Here is a 17,000-nt window from a genome sequence, read left to right on the forward strand (position 1 = left end):
ATATATATATATATGAAGTATTAGGACTTAGAGGGATTGGTAAAAGGGCATCTCTGATAGCATTAAAAAAACTTGCAATCTGAGCTGCACTTCCTTGGCTCTAAATCATTGATACAATCATTTCATTCACTCATTTAGAGAAGGAGATGATTAGATTCCGATGTTTCAGAAGAACAAAACTGGATAAAAATTTCAGATCATCATACTGGAAATGTGAATAAAAATGTTTATTTTTTACTTTGCAGTTTGCCTTTGAGAGGCTCTACTATTATCTAAAGAGTGGGAATATGTGGAGGAGATCCAAAGTAGGAGAAAATGGGGTTACTTTATCAGAAACTGGAGTTCTCCTATTGGGTCATCTCCTCCACTCACCCGCCATCCTCCCCACTGAGCTTTGCATCCTTGTGATCGGCTTCCAGTGTAGTTAAGGGAGCGTGGTACCAGCGTGGATAAAGGGAGATGGGTCAACCTGTTTGACACATGCATGCTTACATACAAGAAATTCAAAATTTCAATGGCTCTAAGGTAATTGTGGCACCCTGAAGAAACTTCAAACAGTGTTTTTCTGTGGAGGAGATTTTCCAATAGAATTCCAGCTAATGGTAAGTAATCCTGTTATGCATATTATGTAGATGCCAGAAACATTTGTGTATTTTGCCACTCAACGCTGAAGAGTATGGGATGAGTATTACTATATGGTAATACTACTTAATTTCTTTTGAAGGTGGTCTTCAGAAAAATGTGGTGCTATTCAAAGTCCAATTCAGTGTATTTTCCAGGTTTGTAACTACTTAATTTCCGTCAGGTTTTACAGTTAATGACAGCTACAATCAACAGTCTCAATTTCCAGCTGTACAGCAGCTGCAGGATTCAAGCACACTTGAATCTCAGGCACTTTCAACAAGTTACCATCCACCAGCCCTTCTTCAGGTCCCAAATACAGACACTATTAACGTAGTAAGTACTGCTAGAGGGCAGAATGCCTTGATCTGTGTTAAGGGATGAATTTCTTTGAGCTATTTCATTGGTGATCAGATAAACTGAGAGGTCAGAAAAGTTTCATTATTTCTTTTCTAGATTGCTTGTGTTTAACAACTGGAAAATAAAATGGTGGAGGGAGGATAAGTGACGTGTTTCTACAAGAGTTTTATGTTTTTATGCTCTAGGCTTAAAAAAGGACATAATGCTATAAAGCTGGATTGTAAGTCTATAACTGAGGGAAGGACCTAATATTATGAAGGAATTTTACATTATTGCACCATATTCTGTCCTAATTCTTTAATTTCTGTGGATATAGATATGATCAACCAATAAAAATATCACAAATGTGTAGTGATCATTCATGGAGATTGCCTATTGCAGTGTATGATGTTCTTCTGTGGCTTTCATCTAGTTAAATTTGTAAAAGAGCTTAATTGCTACAAATACAGTTTAAATATAACTTTATGATGATGGCAGTACCTAGCATGAAGACTCTCTATAGTAATATGTTTAACTTGATGACATGCATGAAGTGTTATCCCTTCATGCTTGTTTGCAAAGGGTGAATGTCAGTCAGAACTGAGATGAGTTTTAGTATCTGGAAGAGTTTGAGTAATTTCAGTCTCTAGGTGTTTCTTCTCTTGAAGCATTACAGCATGCCATCATTCTTGATTATTCTGTGATATTCTGGTTTTGCTTAGAGGAAAATGTTTTCAAAAAGTAGTGAAGACTATCAGGAGCACTGTGCGTTGTGTTACTCACTTGTGGGGCTCATACTGTTTAAAATGGCTGCTTTAAATTTAACCCCTTGATCTGTGAGACTCAACACATTTTTGGTCTAGATTCACAGGGAAGCGTAAGTGCACCATGTTGCCTGTTTATTCTGATTCAGTAGATGCACATTTTGCTGCTTCCCGTCTCACTATGAAAGAGTGAGGTATCTTAATTTCTTGTAAAAAAATTATGAAAGCATCATTTTGATTACTTATGTTGACTGTAAATACTGTAATTTGTTCTTGCCTATTTGTATGACTTCATTTCAGTGTTATTGAAATTTACTTGAGCCTTTAATTTCTAGGCCACCCGTTTGATACAGGATCAGTCATCACAAGAAGAACTTGAATTGCATACCCAACGGCCTCATTTTCTTGAGGATAATGAAGATCAAAGCAGGCGTTCGTATAGGTTTGTTACAGTCTTAGTCTCTGTCACAGAATTTCCTGAATCTTTTATAGCTAGTAATTATATGCAACTAATGAAAAAAATTTTCTTCTAATAGATGTGAATACTGCAACAAGGGTTTTAAGAAATCCAGCCATTTGAAACAACACGTGCGATCACATACTGGTGAGAAACCATATAAATGCCAACTCTGTGGCCGTGGCTTTGTTTCCTCAGGAGTTCTTAAGTCACATGAGAAGACTCACACAGGTAACAGGGTATACCAGCTCTAAATGAGCTTAACTCATCATTGGGAGTTGTAAATGTCCTGTAAGTAAAATTAAACAAATGGCGTGCTACTTACTTGTTTCTGTTACTTTAAGGAGTTAAAGCATTCAGCTGTAGCATTTGCAATACCTCCTTCACAACTAATGGCAGCCTTACCAGGCACATGGCAACTCACATGAGCATGAAGCCTTACAAGTGCCCGTTCTGTGATGAAAGCTTTCGAACAACTGTTCACTGCAAAAAACATATGAAAAAACATCAGGCAGTCTCCTCAGCTGTAGCAGCAGCTACAGAAACAGGAGGGGGAGGTAAATTATTTCATTTTTTACTTTTACAGTCCTTACTACATAACAAGTAAGAATGGTTCAGTGGATTACATGAATGCTATAACAGTAATGTTATAAATTAGCCTTCCAGCATGGATAGTGTCTGATGTCCACAACCACTGAAATTTCTCTGTTATTCAAATTGTTTAAAAAATTCAGTTTTCCGGGATTCTACCTAGTGCATTCGAGGTACTGTATGTTGCACAGGGCTTTTTAGTGTGTCACTATGGTAGGACATTTTTTTGTCCTATATTACTTATATCTGTTTTAATTATTGGAAAAATAGTAATTATAAATCCAGCTTTATTTAAAAGAAATACAGACATGGTAATTAGACCTCTGAAAGAGATTTAAGTCCAAGCACATAATGTAACGGCCATGTGTTTGGTAAGAAACTCTTCTCTTTTTGTGATTTCAGCTGACAGATTAAACTAAACAGATATGTGTATTTTTTTTGATAGTTGCATGTGTTGAAGACGATGATGAAAGCTCTGAGAGGACTTCCAGAAAATCTCGTCCTGGTGTCATAACTTTTACAGAAGAAGAAACAGCAGAACTGGCAAAGATCAGACCTCAGGAAAGTGCCACTGTCTCAGAAAAAGTTCTTGTCCAGTCTGCTGCAGAGAAAGACAGAATTAGTGAGATCAAAGATAAGCAAGCAGAACTGGAAGCAGAACCCAAATATGCCAACTGTTGTAATTATTGCCCCAAAAGCTTTAAAAAACCCAGTGATTTAGTCAGGTAAGAAATTGAAAAGTTTTGTGTATTTTCACTTTTCTCAGTTGTTTACCAGAAACATAGCAGTAACAGTTTCATTTAACTTTCTTATGCCTAAGCTAAAATTTGATTCATATTCACATTTGTCTTTTTCAGAATGCTTTGAAAATGTGTCAAAATGTTTTATATTCTGAATATGACTAAACCAGCCTTTTCATATTTCTCTTCCTGCAGTATTAAAATAATTATTATGAAGTTTTAGAATAAATTATTTTTTTCATGGTATAGGACTTGCATATAAAAGCATTTAAAAATCAGTTTGAAAAATGACAAATGCTTAAATCATCATCTTTACTAGTTCTCTTTAATGTAGTGTTAAAATAAGTGTTCAATTAATTCTGAAATTAATAAGATACAAAATAAATATTTGTACAAACTGATGTAAAAGTAGGAATTCACATATCCATGTACTCTGGAATTATTAGGCATGTTCGTATCCATACTGGAGAGAAGCCATATAAGTGTGAAGAATGTGGAAAGAGTTTCACTGTAAAATCCACTCTAGATTGTCATGTTAAAACACACACAGGTCAGTAAGATTTTGAATGTCTTTGTTTCAAAGCAGGGTACTTTCTTGACAGGCTGTTTGAACTGAAGATTTTGCAAGGAATGGTACTTTTCACTGTGATCTGGGAAACAGCAGTTTGAGGACAGCACTAGGTGAAATTTGGCACTTGTTGCCTCATAAATGAATCTTATTATATTTTGAATAAACTATAAATGAGTAAATTAATATAAATATTATAGCCTTCTATATTAGTAGGCTTATAAAGCAGACGCAGTCTTAGGTCATGGAAAAACTATGTATGTATCTATGAATTGTCCTTTCAAATCTGCTGTAGCATTTAAATGGGAAATTATTTTCCTGAGCAAGAGGGTGGAGTTGGAGAATTTTATAAAATTAAGTTAAAGAAAAAAGCTAGAAATGTTAACGTTTGTGCTGCTAAGCAGATTGAAAAATAAGAATACAAAAATTCTGAGCTGTTTGGATCACACATGTTGAATATAAACCTCAGTTCTGTGAAATTTAGGTTTTTACACTAGCCTCTTTGTATTCCTGAGAGATGTGATTTTCATTAATATTATTTTTTTACCCCATTTTTCCATGAATTAAAGAAGATTCTAAATTTGTCATACTTGTTTTCTTCTTACTGTTGAACTTCAGTAATAAATCCAATCCTAAACTGATTGATTTCCAAAACTGGCTAGTTTTGCTAAGGTGCATTGTAAGCTTTTTTTAGAAAATGCAAAAAAAAAAAAAAGAAGATTGAAAGCTTTTAATGCTGTAACATATAATTATTTTGCTCCTGGGAGACCTCCCTTTCCAACTCAGCTTATTTGTACTTTCCACTCTTGTTTAGTAAGAAATGCTGCTCTTGCATGTTTCAGCAGATCTCTGTGTAGGTTGGTGTATTGTCTCAGTAGCAGATGCTAAGCATAATGAGAAGAGGAAAGCAGGGATTTGATTGTATTTCTTCAGGTTCAAGCAGTTTGCAGCTTGTGGGACTCTGACTAAGAGTTTGTATCTTTTTCCTCACTGCCTTTAATGGAATATACTGTGTTAGTTTTATCCAATTGTTTTCTGAACCTAGGAAAACTGGGTAAAATCAAATGGCCTCCAGTACACCCAGTATGTTCCTTAACTCAAATTTGGTTTTCAGTGTGCCAGCTAAAGATTTTGTTCCTAAGGCGACCTGTTCTTTTGCTTGAGAAATAATGAAAAATTGTTCCCTGTTCTTCTTTCTTCAAGCTTTTTATTATTTTACTGACTTTTTAATAATATAAAACAGAGCTTTATAAGTGAGTATTTTAATATCTTTCATCCTCTCTTTCACAATGTATGTATTTTGATCAGTTTAGTTCTTCAGTCAGGTGCTTAAAGAACAACCCTGCTGGTTCCTGCCTTGTGAAAATTGTCCATATAATCCTACCTTTTGTTTTCAGTCTTATAGCTACTTTAATTCATGAAAGTACTCTGTCTTTTCATCCTGTGACAGCAGTTTTTCCAAGGTCCTTTCATATAAAACCAGTGTACAATTCCAAAAATCCAGTTACAGTCTTGTCAGTGAAAATCTGGTCTCCTTTAAAGAGCTCTCATAGATTTGTGAAGTGTAGTTTTCACTACAAAAGTCACATCAACTTTTCCTTATTGTAACGCATTTGATCTTGTGGGGTTTTTTTCGTATTTTCTTTTATAATTGGGCCAGCTTGTGTTGGATGAAGTTTAACTGGTGTGCAGTTCCTGTATGTGAGCCTGGATACCTTTTCAGAGCGATGTTTTAATCCGTAGGCAGCACCTACAGCTAATAGCTCATTGGGATTATGTTGAGCCATACTTACTTTATTTAAATGAACAATTAAAAAATAATTACAGTATGATTGTCTGGAACTCCCTTAACAGCAGTTCAGTTTGAAAAGCTACTCTGCTCTTCCCCTATAAAAGAAAGTTGCTTGAAAAGGGGCCTACTTGACTTCATCTAGAATAAACATCGATGCAGTGAATTAGTTTGGGGGTTCACTGTAGCTTCTATTGTATCATCATCTTTCACCAGCAGGCTGGCTGGAAGTTTTTCTGTGAGATACGTGGTTCTTTGGCTGGACTCTTAGACCCTGTATCCTGACATAGCAATTAGTAGGTAACTGAAGTCACACGTTATTGTATTTCTGCCTTTGTTGCTTTTGTAATTTCTTATATATGTAACAGTTCTCATTAATATTTTACGTGGATAGCCAAGTAGTATGGCCCAATTGTAGATGCATTAAAACATGCTTAATTTTACTGTATTTGGAAGCAATGCCAGTTGGGCATTTGCCATTCCTCTATGCCTTTTCATCTCAACTTGTGATCATCCTCCTTCCAGGTTTCCCTTTTGGCCACTAACTCCCTGTCCACACATAGTTTTACGTTCTAGTTCATCCATATTTCTTTTTTCTTTTCAGATTCCTAGTATTTATGCAAAAAGCCCAAGAGCCAGGTCATAATCTGTTGCATGTTTTAATGTTCTATTTAAACAGGACTTCCCATGTTCAGTTTGTTCCTTGCTGCTCCATAGCAGGAATCATAGGCACGTGTTGATTTTCTGTCTTCTTGTTAAACTGTAAATGACTAAGATCACCAGAATACAGTAGTGCCTTCTGGTCTGGAAGTTGAGTCAAATTTGTTTTATAGACTCATAGAATCATTATGATTGGAAAAAACCTTTTAAGATCACCAAGTCAAACCATTATCTAACTTTTCCATGCCCCCTTCTAAACCATGTCCCTGTGAACCACATCTAGATGGCTTTTAAATACATCCAAGGATGGTGATTCAACCGCTTTCCTGGGCAGCCTGTTTGAGTCTTTGATAACCCTTTCAGTGTAGAAGATAAAACCCTTTCAGGGTTGATCTAATGGTTTTCCAGGTAGAAAGGATGACTTACTCACACTTAGTACTACCTTGTTTTTCTTAGTATTTTTCCGTCATAGTATGGAGAAGTCTTGATTTTATTATTTGATACGGCAGCTGTACAAAATAGGTTGATTTTCTTTCCTTTGTTTAGCTAGGAAGCATTATTGTGCTGGAAAGCATGGGAATTTCAGGAGTTATAGTGGGCTTTCCGTTGCAGTGACGTGTTTTCTGGTGGATGTGCTTTTTGTGAATTGGACAACTGCATGTATGGTTAATGAAATGAACTCTGCAGTTTACTGTTTTTATTTGTAGGACATTAAAAATTTCATTTGAGACCAAGGTTTTTTTCCAAATGTTATGCAATCTGAAAGAAGAGCAGAGAAAGAGGACTCTGTGTGTATAGACCAGATTTCTGTACTTTTAGGTTACTTGGAGGTGGTTGGTATTTTGTTTTAGAGTATTATCTCCCTTACAGATTTTACTCATTTGCTACTTGTTATCCACTAATTCTAGTCAATATTGAGGTAAAAGCTGAAGCAGAATAATAAAGCTGCTGGAATTAAAAAGGAAATGAGTGGCTAAATGCTGAAGAGGTTGAGCTGAAACTTTTAGTTCCTCAGTTTTATGAGCTGTGTAGTTGAAGCAACTTGAGTAGTCAGGAAGGTTTGATGATGAGGACAGAGGCATCAAGGTTATCCAACAAGGTTCTGCATGGAAGTTTTAATAACATACTGAGTTTTAGAAATGGGAAAAAATTAAGAAACCCTTCATTGAGACCCTTAATTCATATGAAAAGCAGCCAAAATTATAAAGAAAAATGCTGGTTCTTTCAAATTTATTCTGTTCAAAATTGTTTAGAATCTATTTTTTTAGTTGTTGATACAGTGCTATTGATTTTTAGAGGCTTTATTACTTACCTTTCTATTTTGAAACTTTTCCAGGCCAGAAGCTCTTCAGTTGTCATGTATGCAGTAATTCTTTTTCTACAAAAGGGAGTCTGAAAGTCCACATGCGTCTGCATACAGGAGCAAAGCCCTTCAAATGTCCACACTGTGACTTACGGTTTCGTACTTCAGGGCGCAGAAAAACCCACATACAATGTCATTATAAACCAGAGGCAAAGAAAGCTAGGAAGCCTGTCTCCCGTACCTCATCTGAGGGACTACAACCAATCAGTCTTCTTAATTCATCCTCGACAGACCCTAATGTTTTCATCATGAATAACTCCGTTTTGACGAGTCAATTTGATCAAAATTTGCTTCCACAAGGACTTGTGGGCCAGGCTATCCTGCCTGCTTCAGTGTCAGGTAAAAATGGGTGACATTTTGGTGGTGGTGTTGAGATCAAGTACTGAACTTTGCTTTTTATTAGAGTTCAGAAAATTATGCCAAACAGTGCTCCAAACAGGTAAGAGTTGTACTGAATTCATGATTTGATGCATGGTGGTGGCATAAGTAAAAATTTATTTATTTAAGAATGAAGGGAAAATGTATGCAGTTCACCTGAAAAAAATCTCTTCAGTTCTACTGTGGTGTTACACTGCGGAAAGGAAGAAAATACAGATAACGAGTAGCTGGAGTACTTTTATTCTTCTTGGTAGTACTCTGTTGCCTTTTCTGAAGAAACAGAGAAGCAAAACAGTTACTCTGTAAGCTTTCTATTCCTTAAGATTTAGTTTGTATTCAAACATTAGATAATAGAGCAAAGAAAAGTTTGTTTACAGTATTTATTTACATGAATACTGAAGAGTGTTTTGAGTGCGTGTGCTCCTTGTACATACGTAGTTAATAGTCCAAAGTAAAAAGAAAAGAACCCACACACCCTCAAAAAAAACCAAACCAGAAATCCAGAGCAATAAAACATCTCAGCAATACAAAAGACTGCTAGTGTAGGCGTGTATGTTAAATAATTAAATGGCTAGGATATGAAGTCTTGCCAGTTGACAGTGACCACAGCTGCATTAGCACATTAAATGTGCCGCAGACCGTTTGACTCTGAAGCCAGACTGGCGCAGAATGCCCAATGTGCTTCATGTTGCAAGGAAATGACCTGTTGAGAATGATCCTTGCTAACTTGTAAATTGGTTTCAGGAATTGTTTACATAAGCGCTAGCTGGCCTCAGGGAAAGCTGGGACAGGGATGGTTTTAAGAGCAGAATAGTGATCAGATGTCTAGACATGTTCCCTGATAATGATAAATTTACTACTTTAAACAGTGGGACTTGGACTGTCTGTCACTTCTGAAAGCGAGACTTGGATTTTCTGTGCTTCTTTGGCACTTTTTTCAGTGCATGTCTTTGATTTTGATAGTATGCCCACAAATCTACAGTAATGTATCAGTCTCATATTCAACTGTAACCGTTCAAGCTTAGCTGACCTAAACTGTTGTCCAAAACCAACAAATTGTTGGTTGTGCAGAAGGTAGTGGTAAATGTCATTTGACAGTGACAGTTAGTGGTATATTTATGATTAAAGACTGTCGGATGTTTGCTTAGATTTTTGAGTGAACACAATATGGAGGAATCTTTAGCATGTTCAGATGTCTTAGAAAGAGGCAGGAACCTTCTTACATTGAGGTTAGTGATGTGGGTTTTGCCTGGAGCAGGTATTTCTTGAGTGTGTCGTAAAGCAGATTTATTACTCTAAAGGATGTTGGAGAGAGGAAGATAGATGTTTTCAAAGCATCAACCAAAGGAAACTGGTTGATCGTACTGAAGATGTTTGGAGAAGAAGATATCAAACACAAGGTGACTCTTCCCTTGTGTTCTCCTGAGTCATTTTGTAGAGACGGTCTATTCAGCTTCTGAAATTAGGAACTTTCTAATTTCTAAAGATTTCAGATGCTAATGTACCTTTATTTCCGTCCATGTGAGTACGCAGGGTGAACTTTGATACCTTCTTGAAGAATGTTTGTTCTGTGCAAAAATGTGGCAGTAGCTTTCAATGGTATGGTCAGAGTCAGATTGTACGTATCATGTGGGAGTGCTGCTTGTATTTAGGTATGGCAGACACTCCAAGGTATGTTATACCAAATTTCTCCAGGCTTTCAAAGCTACTCTGACGTGGTTCTTGTTTTCGTCTTACAAGATGCTACCTAGTACTTAAATAATAAAAATCTTTAAATTACATAGAATTTATGAAGCTTTAAAATAGGCAGTCATCTACTTCAGATTATTTTTCTTGTCATAAATAAATGTGTGTCTAACTTTTGTATTCATTTTATTTATAAAAATAAAGAAGTTAATAGAGGCAGTCAGTAATGATAAAGAAAAACATTATAATATAACTGTTTTCTTTGGTAGCTGGAGGTGACTTAACTGTGTCCTTGACAGATGGTAGCTTGGCCACTCTTGAAGGAATACAGTTACAACTTGCTGCTAATCTAGTTGGACAGAATGTTCAAATTTCTGGAATAGATGCCACCAGTATTAACAACATAACATTACAGGTAGGTTGCTCACAGTTTCTTGCTTTTAATTTTATAGTCATTTTGAGGGCTGAAGGAAGTTGAGGGAGCGTATATGAATCTGGAAGAGCTCCCTTGACTTGAGTAGGACATGCAGCAGTACCACTGTATCACTTGTACCATGGTAGAAGACTTAAAGAATAGCTGCACAGGGTTGGGTTGGTTGTTTTTTTTTTTCTGATTTGGTTTCTTTTTTTCCCTGCAGTATTTCAGATTTCCCCCCCCTGAGATTTTGGCAGATTGCTTTAAAAATCTGTTTGTTTGGTTTTGTTGGTTTTTTTTTAATGGTATTTTGTCTTTTCACTTCAAAAGGATTTCAGGCACCCCAACCAACCCTCCAGAAGAACAACCTCCCTACCCACAAAGAAACAAACCCAAATTATTGCACAAATGTTCTTTTCCTTAACATAAGACACCCACGTTATTTGACAAGCTTGTAAAATGAATGACAGAAAAAGATGAGATGATTACATTTAAAAAATGTATTTGAAATGCTGTGAAAGAATGATTTTCATGAACTTGGTTGTGTTTGATCAGTTTCACAGAATCATTGAGGTTGGAGGAAACCTAGGTCCAACCCCGTGGTCAGGGAAGGGACATCTTCAGAGCTGCATTGGGTTGCTCAGAGTCTCTCTACTCAAGAAGCTTTTCGCTTAAAATGAAGAAAACTGCATTTTAATTTTGTTTTCCCAATCCCCAGACATCCCTAAAGAGTAAAATGTCTATCTATAACTGCAGAAAACAGCTGTTTGACTGAACTGGGACCTTAGTGAGCCCTAGGAGCTGAAAAAATAGATAATTTCTGATATCAGTCTTCTTTCTGCTCCATGCGTTTTCAGTTTCAAAGACCTGAAGACAGTGATAAGTGTTACGTGCACCAGTAAGACAGTACAGAATGACAGCAGTTGAGGTTACCTGGAGCCCAGCATGCTCATATGTAACTATGGTCGTGCTTTCCCCAACGTTTTGCTGAAAGAAGAATCTAGAGGTGGAGCCAAATACACTGTTTACCTAGTGACTTTGGAGACTGGCTATATACAGACACTTAAAATAATAACTTAGCGTTTAAAAGGGTTAGTTATAACGTTTAAATAATATATATGCTCTGTATGCACTGAATATGAATTCTGGATTTATGTTAAGAATGTTCACTTAACCTGTATTTATTAACTTCAGATTGATCAGATTGAAATCTTGCTTTTCAGATCGATCCAAGTATTCTGCAGCAGACGCTACAGCAGGGTAATTTACTTGCTCAGCAGCTAACTGGAGATCCCAGTATGGCTTCACAGAACCCCTCCCTGCAGGCAACAGAAAATGCAGTGCCTGCTAATGTGGTTATTCAGCCTATATCAGGGCTGTCTTTGCAGCCCACGGTAACATCAGCTGCTAACATGACTATAGGATCCCTATCTGAGCAAGAGTCTGTGCTGACAACCGGTGCTAGTGGTAAGCAGTGTCAGTAGTTTTGTAGTGCTTTCAGTGTCTTAATTTTAAGTACAGTATTACCCCCACCTCATGTATGAATTACTTTAAAAAGTTGTATTTGTTACAAAGAAAGGATCTCCATGGAATTTTTCTTGTACTACCCCCTCACATTTAGGTGCACAGGACATCTCTCAAGTCATGACTTCACAGGGTATGGTATCATCTTCAAATGGACATGAGATAACGTTGACCATAAATAATTCCAGTTTGAGTCAAGTTCTAGCTCATGCTTCAGGTTCTACTACTACAAGCTCATCAGGAAGTCCTCAAGAAATCACTCTTACCATATCTGGTTGGTATTTTAATGATCCTTAATGGTACCAGATCTCCATTTTATACAGTAGCATTTGAAGATACTTTCACTGCCCACAGCTTTGCTGTAGTTTATTTTTTATACAAATCAGCTTTAAAAAGTGTTCCTTCATTCTGCTTTTGAAAAACAAGTAATTTGTTTTGAGGATGCATGTTAGATTGGTTCCATATTTTGTATTTTGTATTTTGTATCATAATATTTCTTTAATAGATCCAGTATAGTATTTAGTGCTTTTCTCCTTTTTCTTTCTTTTTTTTTCTTTTTAATTTTTCTTTTCTTTTTTCTCTTTTTTTCTGTAATGTGTTTAATGTTTTTAAGTGTCATGACAGTGATATCCATATTAAGGTATCACAGTCTCCTGTTTTTCTGCTTGTTAATGAATGTTCACTTATCTAAGGAGAATGTAGTATTGCTGCCCAAGAACTGATAGAATCTACTTTCTGTTTCTGTGTGTCTTATGATTGTTGCCCGTTCCACAAAATTAACATAATGAAGTGATGTTTTTGCAAAAGAGGACATGTTCAATGCATATCTGTGTAATAGATAAAAAACCCTCACGTTTTAACCATTAACAGTTTGCTAGGTTTTATAGATTACCTAGATAAGTAAGATCAATATTTGTCTAAATTTTAGTAATCTCAGGTATTTTTCTACATGTTAGTATGTAGATGTGTGTAATCACATCTGTATTAAAAACTTGTCAAACCTCTGCATAGATCTGTATGTCTAAAAATGAATTTTGTATTTTGGTTTTCTACTTTTATTGTTCTATGATCACTTGTTCATAGTTCTAAGCAATAGAAGAATGATGTTAAGACATTTCCAGTTATAATAGGACTGATTTCTGTTCAGGCCAAGATCTTATTCAGCATAATTCTGGAAGCAGTGATTTGAATAGTGGCTTAAGGCTGACAACGCCAACCATCAACAGTCAGACTACAGGTGCTACATTAACTATAAGCAATGACCAGCTTCTTTCTCAGGGCACTTCACTAAACACTCCAGGTATGCATACAGTGATTTTTCTAATTAAAAATTGTAACATTTTGTTAAAAAATAAGTATTAGACCAGGTAACTTAATCTGAAATGGTATGATCTTGCACATTACGATTCAGGAACTGCATGACTCTGTGTTTTCTTACTGGCTTTAGACTGTTATGCCAATTTAAATGAACTCTGCTCCACTTATTAAGAAAAAAAAAAAGAAAAAGACATATCTAAATTAAATTAGTACTTTGAGATAGTTACAGGAATATTGGAGGACTGTTTCTGTGAATTAGAGGATGAAGAAGTCTGATAGTTTGCTGCAGACAGATGATAGAATATCCTTTATTGCTCTAGTATTCAAATTTTGAGGTTTTGAATATGTATATGAATGTCTACTTGTATCTGTTTATTATATACACAGAAACACATGTGCGTGTATGTAGTTGTTCATACTTTCAACCAGTGCAGCAGGTTGCACTAATACAGACTTACTCCTGATATGTAAATAACTTTCTTCACTCTTATGCATACTTATATTTTCTCTGTCTTCCTTTTCCTTTCGCCTGTCTCCTCTCATAGCTTCCTTTAAAGCTTATATACATCTATAAAGCAAATCTGCTTTAATGTCATACTGGGGGAGGCCTAACCCAGAGTATCCTGTGAGATTTGAAGGTTAAGGCATGCTTTTATGTAATGAACTAGTAAATGAAATAGTGAAAACAGACACTTGTGTTGTACCTTCTGTCTCATCTTCTCAGGTTTGGAAGCTTATTGTAAAAGGGAGAGCCCTGAGGCCTCTAGTCACATGTTGGAGAATCTATAATAAACTGTTATACAACTATTACTATATGGCTATTATAATCAAACTGTTATTAAATACCTATTAATAACAAACTGACCTTTTTTGCTATTATGGATTATCAGCCATGTTGCAAGGAAAGGCTGGGAGTGTTGGATTGTGGAGTTACTGAATTTTGGTTTTACTGCTGTGAGTCGAAGTGTTTTTCATTGAGAATTCTGAAAGTGGTCGGACTACAAAAACATGTAGCCTGAAATTTCTTCAGGTGTCTTTTTGGCGATGAGTCATCTCACATGCCATGTTACAAAGTTGTTGCTTTGCAGTGTGATGTCCATCAAGCTACATTTAGATGTAATTTTTCCAGTTTTATCATCTGACTGATGATTTGTGACATGGGATTAGCTTTAACTGATTTATTTGCTTCCAAAATAGAAAGGCCTAGCAAATGAGAAATAGAAATTAAATTCAATTAAAATAAGCTTGCTGCTAGAAGTTTATGTATGTAACAGATTCTTTTTTTTACAATTTTGCATATATTCCAGAACTTAATACAACAGGTGGAACAAACCTTCCTTCAACAACACCCATATCTCAGTCTACAGTTTCTGCCCAGAATTTGGTAATGTCTTCATCAGGAGTTGGAGGGGATGGTAGTGTCACCTTGACACTTGCTGACACTCAGGGAATGTTGTCAGGTGGTCTTGATGCAGTTACACTTAATATCACTTCACAGGTAAGAAGTAGTTTTCTGAACTGACAGATAAACAAATGTTACTCTCTTAGAGTGTGAGAATTGGAGATTTTACTTAGAGAATAGTTTTATTCTGTAAATACACAGTAATTGAAAATTCAGTTAACTTTTCTTCTTGTGTGTTTATACTGGCATTTAGAAACATAAACGGAAATACAGATCAATTTTACAGGTTTTTTGGTTTTTTGCATTGAGCAGATAGATTCTACTGTTTCAAACATTGTTTGAGATCAGTGATAAACTAAACTCTGTACTTCATCAGTATTCAGCAATATAGTTTAGTGTTCCTAAGCTTTTTATTGTTTAATCTGGTGTATTCTCTTTTCCTGCTTGTAAACAGGAGAGTCGAAGAGCAATTGTGACAATTCTTCTCACAGGAAAGAACAGGACAGAATCTAAATTAATTGAACTGCCTTTAATAAAAGATAGCGTTAGAAGAAATTTTATAATATGAGTGCTGTATGGACTATCATCTCCCCAGTGGCTTTAGCATTAGTTCTGTTTTTATCACAATTTAAGATTTTTGTGGTGTCGTCAAGAGCTAAAGACGTGTTGGCAAGTAGAATTATACAGAGTGAGGAGGGGGAAAAAAGCAATAAGCAATACTAAAAGACTATCAAGTGAAAATTTAATGTCATTGCGTGATTGGCATTTCAGTTTAGATTTGAGATCTGAAAACTTGGGCTATTTCTCCTACTTTCGTGGCTAAACTAGGTGTAGAATGATTTTGATGTACTTTTTGACTGCTATTAAAATGTGTAAATGTGTATAAATGAAATACTATTAGTCTAGCATAGCATGTGAGTAAACCTGGTGAATCAAAGTCTATGAGGATGATTATATGCATCCCTCTGCAGTTTTGCTCTGAGGAGGGAAAGAAAAGACTTAAATAATTCTTGTGATACATTTATGATTTTTGGCATCACAGAGTAACAAAGCAACTTCATAATAATTTAAGCAATTACATTTGGCAGTGTTGATGTTAATTAATAAGACATTATGCCTGATGTTAAGGCAGGTATAAATCAAAATGAAACATTGTTTTGGGCACTATGCAAGCACAGTCTGTGTTGCAGGAATCTTAAATTGACAGGTAGTACATAAAGGTACTGTCTTTCCTGGGCTCATAGAAATGTCTTTAACAGTAATGTAGAAATAGAAGTAGTAATTGTGTATCTTAGAATTTTATAGCTTGATTTCATGTGGTTTGGCAGTAGGTTCAATTTAGAGGTATTAAAAAAAAAAGGGGGAAATATTGTTGGAAGACCATGCAGGAAAGCAGAATATATGTGTTAAAGAAAGTATCAGCTGAAGTGACAGACACAAGGGATGGCTGAAACATTCAGCAACTGATGCAAAGCTGGGAAAAAATAATCAGAACTGAATCTCTGTTCTTAGAGACCTCCAGCTGTTGTTACCCTTAAATTGGTAGACTTAAAATGGAAAGAGAGAAAGAGAGACAGCAGTAGTGTTTGCTCAGATAGGATTCTGGAATGGCCTTTATCAAGAAAAAGGTAGTTTTGAGGCATAAATAGAATTTACATTATTACCGTTAGCTGTTTAAATATAGATCTTCTGCCTTATTTTTTTCCCTTCTTTTCTCTCCTCTTTGACAGGGTCAGCAGTTCCCTGCTATACTCACGGATTCTAGTCTTGCTAGCCAAAGTGGGTCAGGCTCACAGCAGGTCATACTGGTGAGCCATACCCCCCATTCAGCATCTGCAAACTCTGAAGAAATAACATATCAGGTAGATACGATGTATTTCTCTATCCTTTGTGGGTAAAGGACGTTATTTTTTCAAAATATCCGAATGATTCCTCTATATTCTGAAGCAGAATGGCTGATGTCATTCCCAAATAAGAATATTGGGAAGAGGTTCATTGTGACTTCCTAGTCACCCAGATTCTGTTTTAAGTTTTGAGTTAAAACCACTTTTTTATATACAAAAAATAAATGCAGTTAATTATGTAATACTTTCTACAAATTACAACACCATATTCCCAACACAAACTGCTCAATAAAATTTCAAGTTTGTAATTGGGTATTACGTACTGACTGTCCCTTCTGCTTCATTCTTTCTTGTAAGATTTGTCTTCTGCAATCCCAGATCACCAAGCTCAGTGGGAAAGGGTGGAGCAATGAATACCCTCAGTAGAGGAGGCTCATACACGAATCTGTTGGTGATGAGATACACTCAAGAGTGCTAAGGGAGCTGGCAGGTGTCATCTCAAGACCACTGTATTATCTCTGAAAGGTCTCGGCAATCGGAAG

The 17,000-nt window shown here is 36.0% G+C and overlaps 1 protein-coding gene across 1 annotated transcript in view; it reads left to right on the forward strand.

The window, feature by feature from the left end:
- Window positions 1-805: 805 nt before the first annotated feature.
- LOC104538336 (zinc finger protein 236-like) overlaps window positions 806-17,000 on the forward strand; it is a gene marked incomplete at both ends in the record, with an annotated part of 22,088 nt that continues 5,893 nt past the window's right edge. Inside the window, 13 exons of the mRNA XM_010181502.1 lie at window positions 806-957; window positions 2,060-2,166; window positions 2,261-2,412; window positions 2,526-2,738; window positions 3,218-3,497; window positions 3,959-4,062; window positions 7,866-8,231; window positions 10,226-10,371; window positions 11,595-11,838; window positions 11,993-12,169; window positions 13,043-13,195; window positions 14,520-14,710; window positions 16,345-16,476. Coding sequence (XP_010179804.1) covers window positions 806-957; window positions 2,060-2,166; window positions 2,261-2,412; window positions 2,526-2,738; window positions 3,218-3,497; window positions 3,959-4,062; window positions 7,866-8,231; window positions 10,226-10,371; window positions 11,595-11,838; window positions 11,993-12,169; window positions 13,043-13,195; window positions 14,520-14,710; window positions 16,345-16,476 — 2,417 coding nt within the window. The remainder of the gene's footprint in view (window positions 958-2,059; window positions 2,167-2,260; window positions 2,413-2,525; window positions 2,739-3,217; window positions 3,498-3,958; window positions 4,063-7,865; window positions 8,232-10,225; window positions 10,372-11,594; window positions 11,839-11,992; window positions 12,170-13,042; window positions 13,196-14,519; window positions 14,711-16,344; window positions 16,477-17,000) is intronic.

This window comes from Mesitornis unicolor, unplaced genomic scaffold (assembly GCF_000695765.1).
Source record: "Mesitornis unicolor isolate BGI_N332 unplaced genomic scaffold, ASM69576v1 scaffold25413, whole genome shotgun sequence".
In the NCBI taxonomy this organism is placed as follows: Eukaryota; Metazoa; Chordata; class Aves; order Mesitornithiformes; family Mesitornithidae; genus Mesitornis; species Mesitornis unicolor.